The 19443-nt window shown below is 40.7% G+C and overlaps 1 protein-coding gene and 1 long non-coding RNA gene across 2 annotated transcripts in view; one reads left to right on the top strand and one right to left on the bottom strand.

Annotated features, from left to right (window-relative positions):
• LOC124276722 (GRIP and coiled-coil domain-containing protein 1-like) overlaps positions 1–19443 on the bottom strand; it is an 83806-nt gene that overhangs the window by 8696 nt on the left and 55667 nt on the right. The window contains exon 6 of the mRNA XM_046712364.1: positions 9462–9601. Coding sequence (XP_046568320.1) covers positions 9462–9601 — 140 coding nt within the window. The remainder of the gene's footprint in view (positions 1–9461; positions 9602–19443) is intronic.
• LOC124276726 lies at positions 1619–17206 on the top strand. The gene is made up of 3 exons (XR_006898634.1): positions 1619–1867; positions 8241–8245; positions 17197–17206. It is a non-coding gene; the product is annotated as an uncharacterized LOC124276726 (long non-coding RNA).

The raw sequence follows: 19443 nt of genomic DNA on the forward strand, positions 1-19443 counted from the left end.
CAAAGGTCGACGTCCTGAGCCCTAACCGTTAGAGAAGAGTGTTCAAATCTGCAGTTGCCTGCTGTTTAATGCGACTCTTAAAAGGCTTGAAGCGACATTTGCATGTTCATCTTTTGATGATTGATATAAAATATGTTTCCGTAGTGACACCCGTGCCAAAAGAACTTTTTTTTTGTTTAGAAAATGTTAAAACCTGCCAATCGTAATCCAATGCTTGTTTGATCGGCATTCTTACAGTACGACTTTACAGATGCCGATTTCTTGTTGATGCATAGAGAGGAGTTTCCATGTTTATTCTCACGCCGTTATCAAGACAAAAGTTACTACAACCAGGTGAATACTAGTAGAAGTATATATGCATAGTGACAAGCAGTAAATTAACAACAACAGGTAATTTAGCAAGTAGCACATCGTTGGTCGGGGCCAGCAGGAGAGTAAGATCAACAAATTGTAAACAGGTTGATTGGATGCTAGTTGAACAGCTAATTGACAGATTCTATCTGTAGTCTAAATCCACGCCATTGTCCAAGTAATGGAATCAATCAACATTCAATCAGCTTGTTTATCCTGAACGATGTACAATGAAATGCTGCTCTATTCAATAACCAGGGAGTTGTTATCACGCAAGTGGTACAGTACCTGGCCATAAGTATACGTGATTTTGACGTTCACAATGTCATGCGCACGGGAAAAGGAGGGGAAACTCAAACAACGTAACTTGATAATGCTTGAAAGTCTTACCATAATATTTTGTCAGTTGACCCTTCATATGCAGCACTTCCGGTGCACGGTCAGGTAAAGACCGATATAAGTCTCTAACATAATCAAGTGAGAGCTTTTCCCACACATGCAGAATTTCTGCGTAAGGTTTGTCAGGTTTGTTGATGCGATGTGCGACGGACTGCAACCGCCTCTTAATTGTTAACCAGAAATTTTCAATTAGATTGAGATCAGGAGACTGTGGGGGCCATTCTGTGTCAATAATACCATTTTCTTCTTTGTAGTTTTTCACACTTCTGGCCCGATGTACGGGAGCATTATCGTCCATGAATACATATGGCTCGTTTGTAGAATGATGGGTAAGGAAGGGCTATAACTGGCCAAAGATTGTTTTCAAGGATGTCTATATACTTTGCAGCATTGATGTTACCATTTACTGGGGTAAGAGTTCCAATCCCCTTGAAGGTGACACCCCCCCATATCGTACTTTACGTTGCGAGGGCCGACACACTAAATGCATCCAGTTTACTTCATCGCCCTTTCTCCACACATACACACGCTTGTCACCTCCAATAACAACCTTACATTCGTTAGAAAACATGTATTTACTCCAGTTATTATCAACTGTGAAATTCCTGCGTTCCTGACACCACAATCTGCGTTTTTTTCAAGTTAACCTCCCGAATTGACACTGATTTTTTGGCAATCCGTCGTTTATATCCTTAGAAATTGAATTTTCTTCTGACAGTTCCCTCACTGAATGTTCGAGTCTTATTTTTGTTAAATTTGTTTGTAATATTTCCCAATGTTGCCCGACAATTGTTTTTGACACACCTGATTAACGACGTTCGATCACGATCAGTGAATAGTCTTCTTCGACCGCTTCGCAGCTTTCGTGTCAGTTGTCAATTCATGTGATATACGACCCATTGGCGCGGACGATTGCCAGAGGGGAAGTAAACAAGCAGACAATAACTTGTAGGCATGTCACGTGACAGGCACATGACAGGGAATCTATTTTTAGAAAATCAGTGTTTCTAAACACTGAATGTGTCTCACGGTGCGAATCTAAACGGCGCATTCGTTTTAGCAAAAACAACGTCATTTCCAAAATCACGAATACTTATGGCCAGGTACTGTATGTTTCGTTATGTATCCCTATACTGTTTACTGCAGTATAAGTGAGATCTGATTCAGTTTGCGAATGACCAATATTTTGAAGCTGATTTAAGTTCTACTTTAGTAAACTGCTACCTAACAGATTGATCTCAGATTAAAACATATCATTCCAAATTCGTTTAATCCTATTTCAGGTACTAAGAAATGATGAAATTTTACATATTAGATATAAATCTATCGGTACCAGTTCGACGTGTGTGGTCATGAGTTAACTAACATAGTGATTATATATTTTTAACCATTACATGTGTCATTAAGCATCATTTATGCCATTATAATGTTCTCTGATCCATTCCATCATACAGCATTTATTTCATTCAATGTTTTGAAGCTCACATGATGACATGAAAAATGTTACTGTTCCAGTTAATTTTGAAGTGTAAAATGATTTTCATTCTTCAAGTGTTCCAACCAATATAGTCATTATGGTTACAAATGGCCTGATTTTTAACACCTCTCAAGTAAGATGTTAATTCAGGAGTGTACGCACACACGTCCACACAAAACATCTGTAATTTGTGAATTCTGTTCGGACGAAAAAAAAATATCTAATTTGATAAGAATTATTATATAAATTATCTTCCCTCACTCTGAGAGAAGCATGGCATAATTCGTTCACTTTTTCATAATTTTATCTGCATGAAAGGAATTATAAAAACTGTGAAACAAACCACCGTATATTACCATTTCACCAACATTGCGATATTGACCATGGAATAATGTTAAGTCCAGTCTGTTTTCAATATCACACATACATACAAACAGCTTAACACAAAACAATATGCAATCAACCAAATTCCATACAATACAACTTTTACCGCCTGTGCATACCACACTGTTGACGAATCTCTCAGGCGTATTAGAGCAATAATCACATCGCGACATGTCAAACAAACCTACAGCTCTGTAGATTTAAATAACTTACCTTTTTAATAAGAAAAGCAAGATTTATGGATGTCAACTTCTTTATTGTGAATAACACGACGTTTCTGAGCGTATGCTTGCTCCTTCATCAGGTGAAAATCGGGTCGCAACAAGTGTAGAAGTGAGCACAGCTCACATACCCCCGCTTCCCACTTTGGGACATGGAAATGACTGATATTGATATATATAAAGTGACAAGGATCAGCAGCTCACAAGACTTTCTCCTTGACTCTACTAAACTTTATATACATGTTAGATAATAGTTTTGCCATGTACTGATTACAGTAATAATTTATGGAAACATTTTTATTTTTTTTATCTCATGGAAACCTGACATACAATTGAACTTGACTGTCTCATGTTGCACACAATGAAGTGGACGTAGATGAAGATTGTTATTTTTTAGCACATGGCATATCTGTGGGTCATGATTAACTTGTGTATTAAGTTTGGTGAACCTAGCATGTATAGTTTCGATGATATGCTGTGGCCAGGTAACCATCAAACACATTTTGCACAAAGTCATGTTTCCATGGAAACAACAACAAAACAAATTCTGAATTTTTTTTTTATTAAAATAGCAAAAGGCACATCAATGGGTAATGATTAACATGTGTGTGAAGTTTGGTGAACCTAGCATGTAAACTTTATGAGATATGCTCCGGAAAACCATCAAACACATTTGGCACCAAGTCGTGTTTCCATGGAAACAGCAAAAAAACAAAATTCTGAAAAAAAATTAAAAGGCACATCAATGGGTAATGATTAACATGTAAACTTTAAGAGATATGCTCCGGACAAACTTTCGGGACGGACGGAAGGACAGAATGAACACTATATACCCCTGTTACTTCGTAGCTTTTTGATTTAAGAAATAGTTTGACCTTGAATTTGGTGAGAAGCCTGATATAATAGCATTGTTTGAATGTAAGGCTAACTAAGTACATGGGGAGTCTTGAGGAGAGTAGTGAGCTTGGGTTCACTACTAGTCAATCTGAATGTTGTATTAAATGGCATTCTTTTGATAACAAATGAAAACATTTTAAGTTTAACCATCTGCCAGTGGTACAAAATGTTAGGACTGAAATAACGAAGTCAATGTACGTCTTTATATTTTGTCTTATAATCCTAATTAGTATATTATCATATTTATATGCATTTTGAAACTTAATAAAATGCACATGATCTGCTTATACTTAGTGAATTTATAACATGACTGTAATATCTAGACATCTTATAGATTGCCAATGTGTATTATATTTCACACACGCCCAAGTGCGACCTAGTGTATGTTGTCTGTGTCATTACACTTCACGGCAGAACATTTTTATTCTGTTGAATGTCATAACAAAAAAATACAAACAAAGTGCAAATATTAAAATTAAAACAGACTAAAGTTATAGCAACAATATCAGGCTATTACCTTGTTCAGGGATTGTATCAATCAATATCAACATAAAGGAATGAGATGCCATTCACCTGCAGCTGACAAAGAATCCTGTTCCATGTCATGTGTCTTTTAACAGTCTAATATGTGAAAAAGTGATATGTCGTTATAACTAGTGGTCACTGCGACTGTGTAAAGTGTGTAAGTTAGCCATGATTGAAGATGAATTTCATTTTGTTATGATATGTCCAGCGTATGAAAGCTTAAGCTCTAAATACCTACTGCTTGTCTGTACATCCTATAATATAAAAACTAGTTTCATCAAAGTTTCAGGTTTTTCACATAGGTGTATCCCATTGGTCAACCAAGATAGCACGCCTCACAACTAATTGCATGATGTCCACCATTCTTTAAACAAGAGTCATCAGAAGATGACATATCCCCCCGGGGGACTCATATATCTGCCAAGTTTTGCTGAAAGATATTAAGACGTTTTCCAGTTGTGCTTCGGAAATGAAACCTACCCCTCACTTTTGAGACTAAGTCCGAATTGTTTCCATGGAAACTGAGAAAATAATAAATCACAAAAATCTGTAAATAGCAAAAGGCACCACTTCAAGATCTGCCTCACATATCTGCCAAGTTTTGCTGAAAGATATTGAGAAGTTTTCGAGTTGTGCTCCGGAAACGAAACCCACCCCTCCTTTTGGGACTAAGCGTTTCCACGGAAACCGGGAAAAATAAAAATGACAAAAATCTGCAAATAGCAAAAGGCACAACTTTAGGATCTGTTTGATATATCTACCAAGTTTTGTTGAAAAATATTATACGGTTTTTGAGTTTTGCTCCGGAAACAAAAGCAATCCTTACTTTTTGAGACTAAGTCCAAAATGTTTCCATGGAAACCAATAAAAATTAAAATGCCAAAAATCTGCAAATAGCAAAAGGCACCACTTAAGGTTCTGTTTGATATATCTACCAATTTTTGTTGAAAAATATCGAACGGTCTTTGAGTTATGCTCCGGAAACAAAATGATGACGGACGGACGGACAGACGGACGAGGCGACGACTATATCCCACCGCATTACATGCCGGTGGGATAAAAAGTAATTTAGTTAGCCAATAATGAGCAATCAATCAATGTATTGGCGGTTAAACCTTTGAAGGAAGGACGTTGTTTCCACAAAGAGACTTTACGACAGGGTGTGTTCAGTATAGATTAGTAAATCTAAATACATAAACACTACCTTTTGACAAATCCAATGTGCAGGATAAAAGCAATTAATTAATCAGCATGTTATCGGTTACTCAGCTGATAATTCCTCTTGCTGCACTTCCATGCGCATATTACATAAGATGTAAAATATTTGCCACATCAGACCTCAATTTATAATGATGAGTATTTACTCCAGACACAAGAAATGCCAACCTTTGTCGGGTAATCATTGTGGTGTTATCTGACTGACTGACTGAGTTTGGTTTTATGCCGCTTTTAGCAATATTCCAGTAACATCACGGCGGGGGACACCAGAAATGGGCTTCACACATTGTACCCATGTGGGGGATTCGAACCCGGGTCTTCGGCGTGTCGAGCCAACGCTTTAACCATTAGGCTACCCCACCGGCCCCATTGTGGTGTTATCACTAATTATACCTGTTATATATTCATTAACTGACCATCAAGTGAACGATGACAAATACATGTGTAGGTTTACCACCAAACAAGGTTTACAGCAAGAGAGAAGTAATCGCTGTATTGCATGCAAGTTTGATTGTCTGAAAAAAAACCTTATGGGCTGACACTGTTTTGAGGATACGAACGGATCGAACTTCATTGTTACATAAGAAATATATATAAGCATTTGCTGTGTACTTAGTTAAAAACTGTATATACCTAAGTAAAATTTCAGAGTTTTTAGCAATGGCAAAGTGGGGTTGTTTAGTTTATCGATTCAAATATATCAAATGTGTGTTTTTGATATCTTAGCATACGTAATAGACATCATATTTTTACATGATTAAATATTGAGGTAAAAACACAGAAATAGGATCAAATTGGATCAGTCACTGTACCATCCAAACATTTGAAAATCTGAAAAAGCCTACACTACTGGAATACTTTGTTACAATCAGACAAGAACTGTAGGGGATATTTTCAAATAACGGCATCTGATGGGCATCCACCCTTCCTAATGTCCCACTGATTAGGTTGAAGAAATTCTGCCAAGGTGGACAGTAGCCCAGTCCCCATGTCCGTCACGGTCGAGGGAGAAGGGGCTGACCAGTTTGCAGCTAGGTTTCGTAATTAGACTGTTGGCTGGAAACATTATTGCTCTGGATCAGTGGCCCTTTAACTGCCTTGACTCACTCATTAACAAGGCAGTAGTCAGTAGGCCTTGTTAATTGGTGAATCTTAAAGGTCACATGCGATGTAAAACACAACTTCGCAGATTCTGATACCTTTCGTTATGGACTTACCGAAACAAATCATCAAAAGTGCAAATACAACTTATAAAGTTGAAAAATAACGCGATGAAAAAAACCGTGTGAAATCGGAGTTCAAACGATTCACTAATTTTCCCCCAGCGCTTGGTGAAAAGTGGTTTCAACAGCTGGGCTGCGCTGCGCCGGGCTGCGCTCATATAGCACACGTGCAGTGAAATAGGTTCGCGCAGCTTGGAAGCGGGTTGTCCGGTGAATACTCGGTGAAGGCTTTGGTGTGAGCTATTTTTCTAATGTTTTGTTGCTATTTCACAGGCGCAAGCTTTTTATATGTTATGACAGTAGATTACCGATTTAACTGTTTATATAATTTCATTTGTCTATTTCACCACATGTTCTTCTTACCGAGTCACTTTTTTCAGTTCGATACTTAAAAGCAATGTCATTATTTTAGCATTGACAGAATTTCTAACTGTGATATAAATTTGTCGTTGTCACAGACAAAACTCAATGTCTGTTTTATTGACACCTATGTGTCTGCCTGCCTGTCTGCTAGTGACAATATTCAATACACAACTTCGATCACTGACCACATGCAATTTGAACTTAACACCTATCAGGCTATACACCATAAACAAAACGCATTGATTTATGGCCCGAGTTCGGTCTCTGTCACATTATGTCACAGACAGGCAGGTGTGATACTTGTACACATGACATATTATGATGTCTGTTGATTGCCAAATGCTATACACAAAAAATGAGTATGTATTTACAAACCCCAACATCTCTATATACACACACAATGAGTCGTGAGGGCATCTGCAAATGAACCAGCCGTTATAATTGAGTGCACACCCACCTGCTCTGACTGGGTTCGGGATCCCGGCTGCTTCGTTTCTTGGGAAGTAAACCCAAGTACAAAATATTGCACTTTTGATTTGCGATTGTACGCTTATACTTTTGTTTATATGTTTTTTCATAATCAGCAATGTATATTATATGTCATGAATAAGTGATAATTGTGTTTTAATTATGTATCATTTTTTGGTTGCATGTGACCTTTAACTGCCTTGACTCACTCATCAATTATCAAGGGAATAGGTCTGGGGGCGTACACAGAACAATCATTTACCATCACCCACCAGTTATCTCCCCTTGTGGACATTTCCAAAATTGTAAATCTCATATTTCCAAAATTGGAAATGTCTTGGAAACATCATCTTACCAAGGCATTTCCAAGCTTGTAAATGTGGATTTTTTTTCCCAGTGTATATTGCCAAATTGGACGATAAGAGTGTATGAATATCGATCACGCAATAGCTAGGATTATACCTTGAGTGGGTTGCTTGTAACAGTCCTTTAACAGTATGAAAATGTTTGTTATTATGTGTAACATTTTCATCCTGCTTCATGAATGTAGATTCTATGTCACAAAGCCTGCCTTATTATCCACGTTAGTTAGCAGTCTACTATCACTATTAGAGAACAATGTGAGTAGGTAAATCTCCATAATTGTGCACCCTGGCACGATGGGGGTTAAAACTGTTATTTTGGAAAACTACAGTTAACCCGTACTGTTTGCAGGTCCCGTATGCGACTTAGACTAAAGAGGAGCCTGAGTTCTTAGCTCAGGTTCACATGGATGTAGAGGACGAGGACTGCAGCGACAGGTCAGCTTGGGATGAGGGGTCCAGGAGGAGGGGACGAGGGGGACCAGGAGGAAGGGAGCAGGGACGCTCAGAGGAGAGCAGACACAGTTGGAGGGGAGCACGCGGTACATGAGTCGACCCGTCCGAACCGGAAAAACACATCTGGTGAGTATGCTTTCAATCACCCTCGTTTTACCAAATTGTAGATAAGTTTTAAATTCCCAAATAATTATTAGACTATCATTTTAGCTCTATATGAAATATGTGGACTACACGTATCCACTTTAATCTTATGAACTGTGTCGACTATCTTCTTTAACCCTAAGACTATAATCTTAATCACAAGCCTTGGCTTGGCTACTTTGATTCTTACTAAACGTAAGACATAGACATAGACATAGACTGAAATTGGTGATAGTGCTCCTATTCTGGAGCAGAACTTTAAAAACCTTTCAATACTCTCCTTCCACTTTTCTATATACACACCTAAATATTTGACATAATCATAACTCGTAGGCATAATCATGAGTATTTTGCCATTGCGGGGGATATTGATGACTTTGTCTTCTTGTTTTTCACTGTTTTTAACAATGTTTCATTTCACTCAAACTCAACAAATATTGAATCAGTTGCTTCACTGCATGTTCCAACATGTCGTTTAAAGTGCCCACTAAGCACACAAAAAGTTGCATTTACCTTAGTGTATAAATGACCTCACCACGTTTATATACGACTATCAAATTTTAGGGTGTTCCCTTATTTTTTGTTTGTAGTATATCCACAAGTCTTGCAGATAAATATTGAACGGTTTTTGAGTTATGCTCCGGAAACGAAGCCCACCCCTCCCTTTAAGACTAAGTCCGAATCGTTTCCATAGAAACCGGGAAAAATAATGCCAAAAATCTGTAAATAGCAAAAGGCACCACCTTAGGTTCTGTTTGATATATCCACCAATTTTTGTTGAAAAATATTGAAAGGTCTTTGAGTTACGCTCTGGAAACAAAATGATTATAGACAGACGGACGGACGGACTAGGCGTCAACTAAATCCCAACCGGGGGGATAAGAACTTTGACTGTAAGTCCTGATAATTTGTACTAATGCACACACTCGGAATCTGTGATCTACAAAATGAAAAACTAATGCAGATAACTCACCTTGTTTTTGTTTTTGAGAACAGACTGTGCTCGCAACTTGTATCTTTCAAATTCCTCCTTGACATGTTCTAATTCTTCTTTGTACTGAGCACATTGTGGATGCTGGCTGTCTGTCTTTTCATTATCCCCCTTCAACAGACCTACAAAAAAGGGTTAATATATGATGATAATGTGGTAATTAAAATAGTTCCCTATTTTGATACTCAAACAATAATATTAGTGTTTTTTTCTCAAAATTTGCCCAACACAGCAAGTCAACTAAACAATTACTTTGCAGGTTTTAATACATCAGACCCTACTTAATCAGGACTTTTAGGCCAAAACTAAGTTTAGAAAGCAGAAATATGGTAAAAGACAATTTAAATGACTGACAAAATTGTCCCCCACAACAAATTTTCAACTAGGGGAATTCATCTGGCTGGGTGTTTGACCTGCAAAATTTTAACAACTGGGTCACCCAGTCAGTCCAGTCAGCCTGCTTCTATCGTAGATGATTTAATTCCATTACAGAGCTTTTTTGTACACTGGAACTGGTGTCTTCACACACCTTATGTGTTAACTTCAGCCTTGGCCAAGTCACGTTTTTACTTTGTATATGAAGTGTACCTCTCCTTTTTCAAAATATTGTGGATCGGCCTTTGCTTTTTGATAACCTTGTCCACAATTAATGTCAAGTGTAAGCCTTAGTGGTTTGTCACAAACCAAAAGTAGACCTTATGGATATTCAGCACATATTACTACAAATGGAAAATAAAACCTGTTTAGGCTAAATATGTTTTTTACATTACAACCTCATTTCACAAACAGTAGCATGAAACAGTGACATTATCCACAAGATAATATAGGTAATCAGGGTATCTTGTACTAATCAGCACAAATATAAATCCAATCACATTCAGATGGCGAGGCAAACAATGGTCAAAAGTACACACGAGTCCACTGAAGGTCCATAAACACAGACTGTCCATAAACACAGACTGTCCATAAACACAGACTGTCCACAACAAAATAGCCCATGGATGTAATCCTGTATACGATGTGTAACAGTTCTGTTTGTTGCTGTCATCCAGAATAGTGTAGTACTGCCTTATATGTCTTGAAGAACTCTTGGATACGAAACCAGAAGTGGGAGCAATTTCCCCCCCGAGTCTGAAATAATAAAATACCTACTCACTAGCCATTGTCTGCAAGTAACAATGTTAAAAGACAAATATTGTCTAATCTTCAACACCAAGGCGATAACTCTACTTATGTAACTTTGTTAAAGAAACCAGAAACGTACTCACAAAAAGGCCTTCTCCTCGACAGTATGAAGTTAAACTGTGTTAAATTCAACTTATCAAGACTTTATATAGCAGATTTTGAGAACCAAATGCATGCTTTCAACATGAATGAAATGGTGTGTTTGGGAGATCTGTTCCCACATTAAGGCTGACATCCACCTCTACCAAAATACACCCTGAATAACTTTCATAAAAGAGCATGAAATGTGACAAGGTTACAACAATGAAGCTGTCAGGATTTAATCCCTGGCAGGAACTGTCTGGAAAAGGACTTGGGGCAGAAAGGGCTCTACTGCACCCAAACAGGATAGTAGAAATAAAAACCTAGTTCAGATTGTTGATTGTTTTTTTTAGATAGCATAATCTCAGGGATGAGATCAAAGGCAGTGTCCAATGCATACAACAAAGCACGGAATATTAATTTTTCTGTATGAGATGAACAAATAGGAACAATTACAAGTATTGTTAGTAAATTTACCTCTGGATTATGGTTGCCATATTCCTGTGGTTACCCCATTTCTGGTGTCCCCCGCCGTGATATTGCTGGAATATTGCTAAAAGCGTTGTAAAACCAAAATTCACTCACTCACTCCTGTGGTTACCACAGACACATACAGAAAAAATGGAAATAAAAACGATCCCTACATCATAGTTCCCCTGGTGGTATGCCTCACGGACCAGTCAGTATCACACCGCATGCAGACATCTCTGATCAACCGCTCGCCCCCCTCTGGAGCCGGACTGACGTAGACTGGAAGCTTGTTGTTGCGAAGGAAGATGCGTGTCTAGATCTAAGTGTCTGTTTTGGTTGATCTGTCTGTTTTGAATAAAATCCTGAATTGACGTCAGCAATCCTAGGAATGACATCCAATATCATAGAGAGGTTGGAGGCACACTGATGAGGTGTAGAATCCTGTCTCTCAGGATTAACCAGCGGTCCGGAGGAGGATAAATGTAAGACACTCGAGAGTCCAAGATTGCCCTCCAAAACTTGATTCTCGAAGTTGGGACTAACTCTGATTTGTCGGGATCCACAATTAGTCCAAATGAGTAAACACATGGACGATGAACTTGGTTTGCTTGAGTAGAGTTTGCGTGATAGTATTCCTTGCTAAAAAATCGTCCAGGTATCCATGAATGGCAATGTTCCTGCGATGGAAGAAATTTAGTATGGGATTAATCATTACGGTGAAGAGCCAAGGCGCTAGGGATATTCCAAACAGAAGCACTTGAAACTGAAATTTCCTGCCGTTGACTGCAAATCTGAGATATTTCTGGGAATGTGTAAATATGCATCCTTCAGATCTATGCTTATGAATTTCGAGTGAGGATGGATGAGTGTGCGGAGGTTGCTGAGCGACTCCATCTTGAAATTTGGTGGTTTTAGGAGAACACAAGAAAGACACACTGGAGAGTAAAATCCCTGGAAGGTATCGTCACTGGGAAGCTCTACTACTGCCCGTTTCTCCAAACATTTACCTATTGTCTGAGTCGCTGAAGAAAAGCGTGGTTCCTGCAGGAAAAATCTCCGTCCTGTGGGCTGAGTCGTCACTGGAGGTAAACTCTCCCATGGTAGAATAAATCCCCTCTTCACAACTGAGAGGATCCAAGGGACCGGCATGATCTGTTTCCAATTGTCTATGTACAGGGAAAGCCAGCCCCTCCACAGGGGAAGGAGTAACTGGTATCATAAAAACGTGGTCTAGCTCTGTCCGTTGACATAACTGGGTTGTAAGGCTGAGAGGAAAGCGTTTTTGGAATGTGCACGTCAAAATCCCTTCCGCCCCCTCTTGAGGAGCGAAAGGAACCTCTACCCCTATTTCTTCCTCCGAAACTCTGTCACTGCTCCCAGGAAGGTGAGGTGAGGTGAAATTGGGTTTAACGTGGTGCTTGAGAATATTTTGCTCATATGACGACGTGCATGCGTGTGTATGTGTATGTGCGGCTGCTTGTACTAGCCCAGACTTAAGCTGGTTTTATAGTGCTAGCCCACTGAGATACCATGCCGCAGTGAAGCATGAATACCCCACTCAGACACATTATACTGACTCCTAGCCGACCAGTCCTTGTTGTACACATTAATGCCGAGCGCCAGACAGGGACCAACAAGTACCATATTTTAACGTCTATTGGTATGACGCGGTCGGGGATCAAACCCGTGACCTTCCGCTCTCCGGGCGGATGCTCTCAGCTCCCGGGAAGGAACAGAAGATGAGCGTGATCTGGATTCCAACATACGGTCAAAGGTTGATTTTTGTAAGGAGTCTGAACGACCCAAGGAGGAGGAGCGAGGCATAGTAGATGATGGAGTACCTCTCCTACTTCTAGGAACACTCCTGAATCTATTTGAGTAAGCATAGCAGAGGCTAATTGCTGATTAAGATTACGCGAGGTCACAGCATCCTTAGTCGTAATGGCCTGATGACACTATCCATTAATGATGGCAGAGGAGTTAATGGGTTGCTGAAAAATTTGATCCTTCAAGGAATCTGGGAGGTTCCTCACAGAGTGTAAATGTTGAGAATGAACCACGGCAGTCAAACGTCCTAAGGTGTTAACTTGGGCATGCATAGCATCACTGACCCCCTGGTAAACTATGTCAAGGAAAGAGTGCACTAAGGCAACTTCGTGGGCTGACATCGCATCTAAGGTATCCTTCTTTACCCTCTTTGCCCTAACACGGCCACAAACCAATTCACATATGATAATATATCTACAGAAGATCTAGCTGCCATATCTAAGTCACGCACATCCTTGTTAGATAGGTGAATGAAGTGTTCCTTAGGAGCCTTAGAGTCCAGTTGAGAATAATCATCATCCAGCTCAGGTGGAGCAGAGGGTAATAATCTTCATGAATACTGTAACCCAGGTTTTGAGAGATCCTAGGTAAACCAGATACATTCATGGTCTTGGCAAGTTGCGTCTTGACTATAGATGAGTGAGGTAGTGAAAGTCCAGAGGCACGTTCAGATGGAAGACATCCCGATGTCCCCAGCTAATTTCCAGCGCTGGTTGATTAGATGGAGGAGGCACCGTAGATGATGAAGTTCATGAATGAGTTCAATTTTCTCTCTAAGAGACCATTCTGGTACGTAATCATTAGCTTCCATATCCATGGAAGGGACTGTCAACATACCGTCTCTCAAAACAATGGCTGGATGCGAAACGGGTAAACACTAGATACGTGCTGATCCAAAAAATCCGGGACTAACGGAATAATAGGAGGGTTGTCAATATCCAGTGACCTGGACTCCCCAGCCACCTGATCAAACGTGCCGCCCGTGGCTAAGGTTGAGGACCACTGAGCTTCACATGCCATCCAAGCCAGCCGTGCTAACCCTAACTTGACCCTGGGCTGACCCAGTGACAGCTATGTGATCAAAGACATCCGAGTCAAGACCACCCGACCTGTGCAGCATGCTTGCGTCGTGTGCAGCTTCAGACGGCAGGAGATGACCCTCTCTCTGGGACAGAACTCCTGAACCGCCTACGGATACTAATCCTAGACTGTGTCCCAGGCCGACATCTTACGGGACTAATCGACTTAAAGGGGCACTCATCCGGAGCAAATACTGTAGACTGGTTGTTGCTTTTGTTATTGTTTTTCTCCCGTGAGTACCCGGATGATATCCCAGAATTCTTGACTGGTTCATGACCTCTGCTGCACCACCCGCATGTGCAATTGATAGTATAAGTATAGACTGATCAACAAAGAGGAAATCTTTTTTTACTCAATAATATTTCCATCTTCATTATTTTGATAACAATTGAAAACATTTTGATCGTGGTAAAACATGTTTGGACTGAAAAATAACAAAGTCAATGTACGTCTATTAGTGGTGGTCCGATTAATTGAAATAAACGAAGAATGGTCGCAATCACTAAACGACCAAACAATCAATCATGTTTTCTCATAATCGACCACAAACAATTCTGGAACATTCGTTTGCATTAACAATATATTTCACAAGGTTGGTTTTGTCTGTTACATTTCATAAGCACTACAAGATCATTCCAAGTCAGGATTGAATTTATCTTGAAGACTCAAGGAAAATTATGTTTCTAACATACTAGTCCTCCTCTAAAGATGTGAAATTTGAAAATGCATTTTGTGCAATTTGCTAAAAAAACTCTCAAGAACTACATGTTTTTTCTATATTTTTTTGTGCATTAACAAACATAACCAGGAAAATTTGATAAATGACGCTAATCAATTATTTTCGATGATTGATCGATTGTAATGAACCAATCATCAATTATGAGATTTTAAACAATTCCCAACACTAACGTCTATATATTTTGTCTTATAATCCAAATTAGTTTATTATCATATCTATATGCATTTTTAAACCTAATAAAATGCACATGATCTGCTTAAACTTATTGTGAATTTATAACATGACTGTAATAACTAGACATTTTATAGCTTGCCAACGTTGATTATATATTATTTCACAAACACGCCCTTAGTGCGACCTAGTGTATGTTGTCTGTCTCATTACACTTTACGGCTAAAAAAAAAAAAGATTCTGTATAATGCTACAACAAATGAATAAAAACAAAATGTAATTTTTTTATTAAAATTGATATTTTATACTTATCCTGACTCCTCCTTAATTGCTTGTCTCTTTCTTCTTGCGAATGATAGTGGAACACTTGAATCCCCTTTTGAAGCTCCCTTAAAAAAAGCGGATGTAAAATCACTCACCCAGTGTTATCTCCCTTTTGACTCTTTTGGCGAGAAAATGTGTCACATGATCCGACATGCCCCTCACTCTCTCCTGAATAAGCGCCCGACACCTGGATTACAGGGAATCCAGAGTGCCACGAGGGGAGGTTGGGAGGGCTTACCTCATGAGTCAGGATAAGTATAAAATATCAATTTGAATAAAAAAATAACATATTTTTCCTTATCCTGACTCATGCTTAATTGCTTGTAGAATCCAACAGAAATGGTGGTGGGTCAAGCCACTCTGGATGCCATGCTGATTTACGTCCTGCATACCCCCCTGAGGGAACTTCTTATAGTACTATGCTGATCCTTCCTTCCAGCTTCCTCTGATGAGTTTGGGGGGACCACAACTTAACAGATTTTCCGGAACCGCTTCTCCTGACAATAAAAGTGGATTTATACGCCTCCATGACTTGATTTCCGCATCAAATGGAGAAGTGACCCTTCTTCATATATGAGTAAGTCCTTACAAGTATAGGGTCTGTCACTCATGCTAGCCTATCTTAGTGTCGGCTTTTACAAGTCATGTGATAACGGGTGAGATTCATCTCAGCGTCTTTGAGGAACCGTCAATTGTTGTGCTACAACAAGAGGCCAAAACTGGTGGATACCGGAGACATCCTCGGTAGCAATGTCTCTGAGGTAGTGGTTGGCAAACACCGTCTCCGACTTCCAGAAGCAGCCCTCCATTATTGTCGAGATGTAGCAGTTTCCATGTAGAGCAAGTGTCGATGCCAGTGCTCTGACTTCATGAGGATTGGAAGCTCGTGGTGGCTCGAGTCCTGCTGCTTTATAGGCTCTCAATATGACGGCTCTCATCCATATTGATATTGTTGTACGTGAGATTTCCGTAGGTGTCTCAAGCAGGCACTTTGAATTTCTTTTGTTGGTCTTCCAACTTAAAGGAGCGTAGTAGAGCTAGTATCTCTGGTACTTTAGTCAGTTTCACACCCGTCTTCATGGTGATAACTGTACTGAGGGCCGCTAGGTATGTAGAGAGTGTTGAACCTTTTAACCGCCTTGTTTGTCTTAGATGACAAAGATATTCCGCCACTTGAGGATGTGTTGCTTCCATTACCGTGAAGCCCTTCCTTAAAGCGTATTTCTCAAAACTCTGCCACTTGTCGCCGTACAAGCTGCGGGTTGATCTACGTAGAGCTAATGTGACTGCATTCGCTGCTCTGGCGGAGGATCCTCTTTTCTTCAAGCAAGTTTTAATACGTTCCATGCTATAGTTGGAATATTGTTGGATTGCCGTGTACTTGCTTGGTGTGCGGATGAATTAGTAGGTTCGGCCACTCTGGAAGTTGTAGGGTTGGATTTCCGAGTTCTTTAATGAGGATGGGAAACCACACCCTCGCTGGCCAGTAGGGCGCGACCAAAATCAGATGCAGGTTCTTCGTCTGCTTGATTTTCTGTAATACCTGCGGTATTAGAGCTGGAGGTGGAAACGCGTATGCGTTTAGTCCTTCCCAGGGTGTGCTTAGAGCATCTGTTGCCCATGCTTGTGGATCCGGAATCGGAGAGATGAATGTTGGTATTTGTTTGTTGAACCTTGTAGCAAACAGGTCTATCAGAGGAGATCCTATCCTCTGTATGATGCATCTGAATGAGACAGGGCGTCTGCTATCACATTCTTGGCTCCGGGAATGTGACATGCTTTCACATCGATGTTCAAATTGTCTATTATGCTGAACAGATGAAAGCTGAGATCTAGAAGTTTCGTTGACCTTGTTGATCCTTGTTTGGTGACGTAGAACGCCACTATGGAGTTGTCCGTATGGATCATCAGTTGTGCGTTCCTTAGTATGCTGGACCAGTGTAGTAAGGCGTTTATTATTGCTTTCATCTCGAACATTCGACTTCCGAGTCCACCATAGGAGATATGGTTTTAGTCCGTCCGGTAGTCCGAAGGAGTCTGGACTGTCTAGATGAGCGTTCATAAACACTTGTAGTGGCCGCAGTTGTAGTCTTCCTCTGCGTGTCATGTCTTGTGCTGACATGAGAAGACCAAGTAGGCTCTGCCAACTTCGTAGTAGTAACGGAGAGAGTAGTGCCTGTATCTTGACCCAACGCTCCTCTGGGACGACTATGCGATTCTGCGATGTGATGAACCGTATTCCTAGGAATTGCAGATCCTGTGTGGGTTCTAGTTCCGATTTGAGGAGATTACTAGCCATCCTAGTTGTGTGAGTAGCCTGATTGTGAAGTCTATAGCTAGTTGCAGTTCGGGTTGACTGGGATCTTGATGAGCTTGAATCCCGTCGTCCAGGTAAAACGCACTGTGTAGACCTCGATGATGTAGATAAGTGATGATTGGCTTTGTCACTCGAGTAAACAACCAGGGGGCCGACGATATTCCAAATGGTAGAACCTTCCATTGGAAATGACATCCGTTGAAGAGGAATCGTAGGTATTTCCTTGAGTCCGGATGTATCCGGATGTGAAGATACTCATCCTGTAGATCTATGCTGGCGAGGTAGTCTAATGGACGTACGAGTTGTTGCAGTTGAGGCAGATGTATCATTCTGAACTTTGAGGGGCTGCATAGATAATCTTGGTTGAATTTCCTCATGTTGTATATAAGTCGGAACTTTCCCTGGAATTTTTCTTTGGTACTAAGAAGATTGGGGAGTAAAAAACGGGCGTGACGAATTCCTGTTTTATTTCTTCGATCGCTTCCTTCTCGAGTAGAGTTGTGATAGCGTCAAGTAGGTTCTCCCTCTGGTCGGCAGCATAGTTGTGGGCCAGAGAGTTGCTTGTCAATGGTGGTACTGCTTGTAGTTGTATCTTGTATCCTCTGTGTAGGATCTGGGATACGCAGTCGTCCTGAAGTATTCCCCAATTCTTCCAGTAGCGTTGTAGACATCCGCCCACTGTTGAAGGTTGTATGGGAACGGCTGGGGGTGGAAGACTCCAGTCGTTCCGAACCCGTCCTTCAGCGTCTAAAGTTCCTGGCACCTCTGGATGCCCTGCCTCTTCCGGGGTTACCTCTGGGAGCTCCGGTTGGGCGATGAAAAGAATCCTTGCCTCCTCAGGATCCGCCATATTTCTTTTCCCTGGCTCTTTGTATTCCTGTAAACTTCGACTTGCCAGAGTAGCGTTGCGAGGTCTGATGGATAACACTGGCTAGTGTGTCGATGGACTTGATCATCATTACCTCCCTTGACTCTTTCGTTACTTCCTTGGCTACCTCCTCAATTTCCCCTGCGAAGATAGATGGTGCTGACCACGGAGCTCTGTATAGTGACTTGGTGAAGCGTTCACTCCACGTACAGGAAGACAGCAATCCTTGTCTTCTTAATAGTGTCAGTCCTGCTGACGTAGATGCCAGACGTTCAGACATGAACTGATGATCTTTCTTCTGGGCTAGTAATGCCGAGTAGATCATTCTATCTTCTTCCATGGTCGAGTTCCTAAACTTCGCGATGAGAGTTTCGTTGATGGCTCTTGAAGGTACGTCTGGTAGTTGTGTCTAGTTGTGCCAACTTCTTATCTTCCACTTTGTAAGTCCTGGCTCGGGAGTCGTTGATGATCTTGTAGTTCTCATCTATCTCGGGGGCCTTCGTGAAGGGTTCCATGTGGTGAAGAGAGAACTTCTTAGCGTTGAATGGTGGGACGCTCTGACTCTGGCACCTCATTGCCTTCCTGAAGGCTGTGCTGAGGTTTCCTGGTACATCTGTGACAGGATCGATGGGTGGAAGAGTAAGTGTATCGAAGTCCTCGTTAGACATCCTGTACTGAAACGCTTCATTATCCTCTTTAGAAGGTGATGCAAGTTCTAGTCCATTTGCCATCCAAGATTTAATCTCTGATTCCCCCATCATCTTCAGATTTGGAGGCTTCTAGTTCTGGAGATGGTTGCCATTCTGTCTCTTTCCTGCGTGGAGATCTGCGTGGAGATCTGCGTGGAGACCTGCATGGAGACCTGCATGGAGACCTTCGTGGACACCTGCACGGAGACCTT

This window comes from Haliotis rubra, unplaced genomic scaffold, assembly GCF_003918875.1.
Source record: "Haliotis rubra isolate DU_JTF1 unplaced genomic scaffold, ASM391887v1 Scf212, whole genome shotgun sequence".
Classification (NCBI taxonomy): domain Eukaryota; kingdom Metazoa; phylum Mollusca; class Gastropoda; order Lepetellida; family Haliotidae; genus Haliotis; species Haliotis rubra.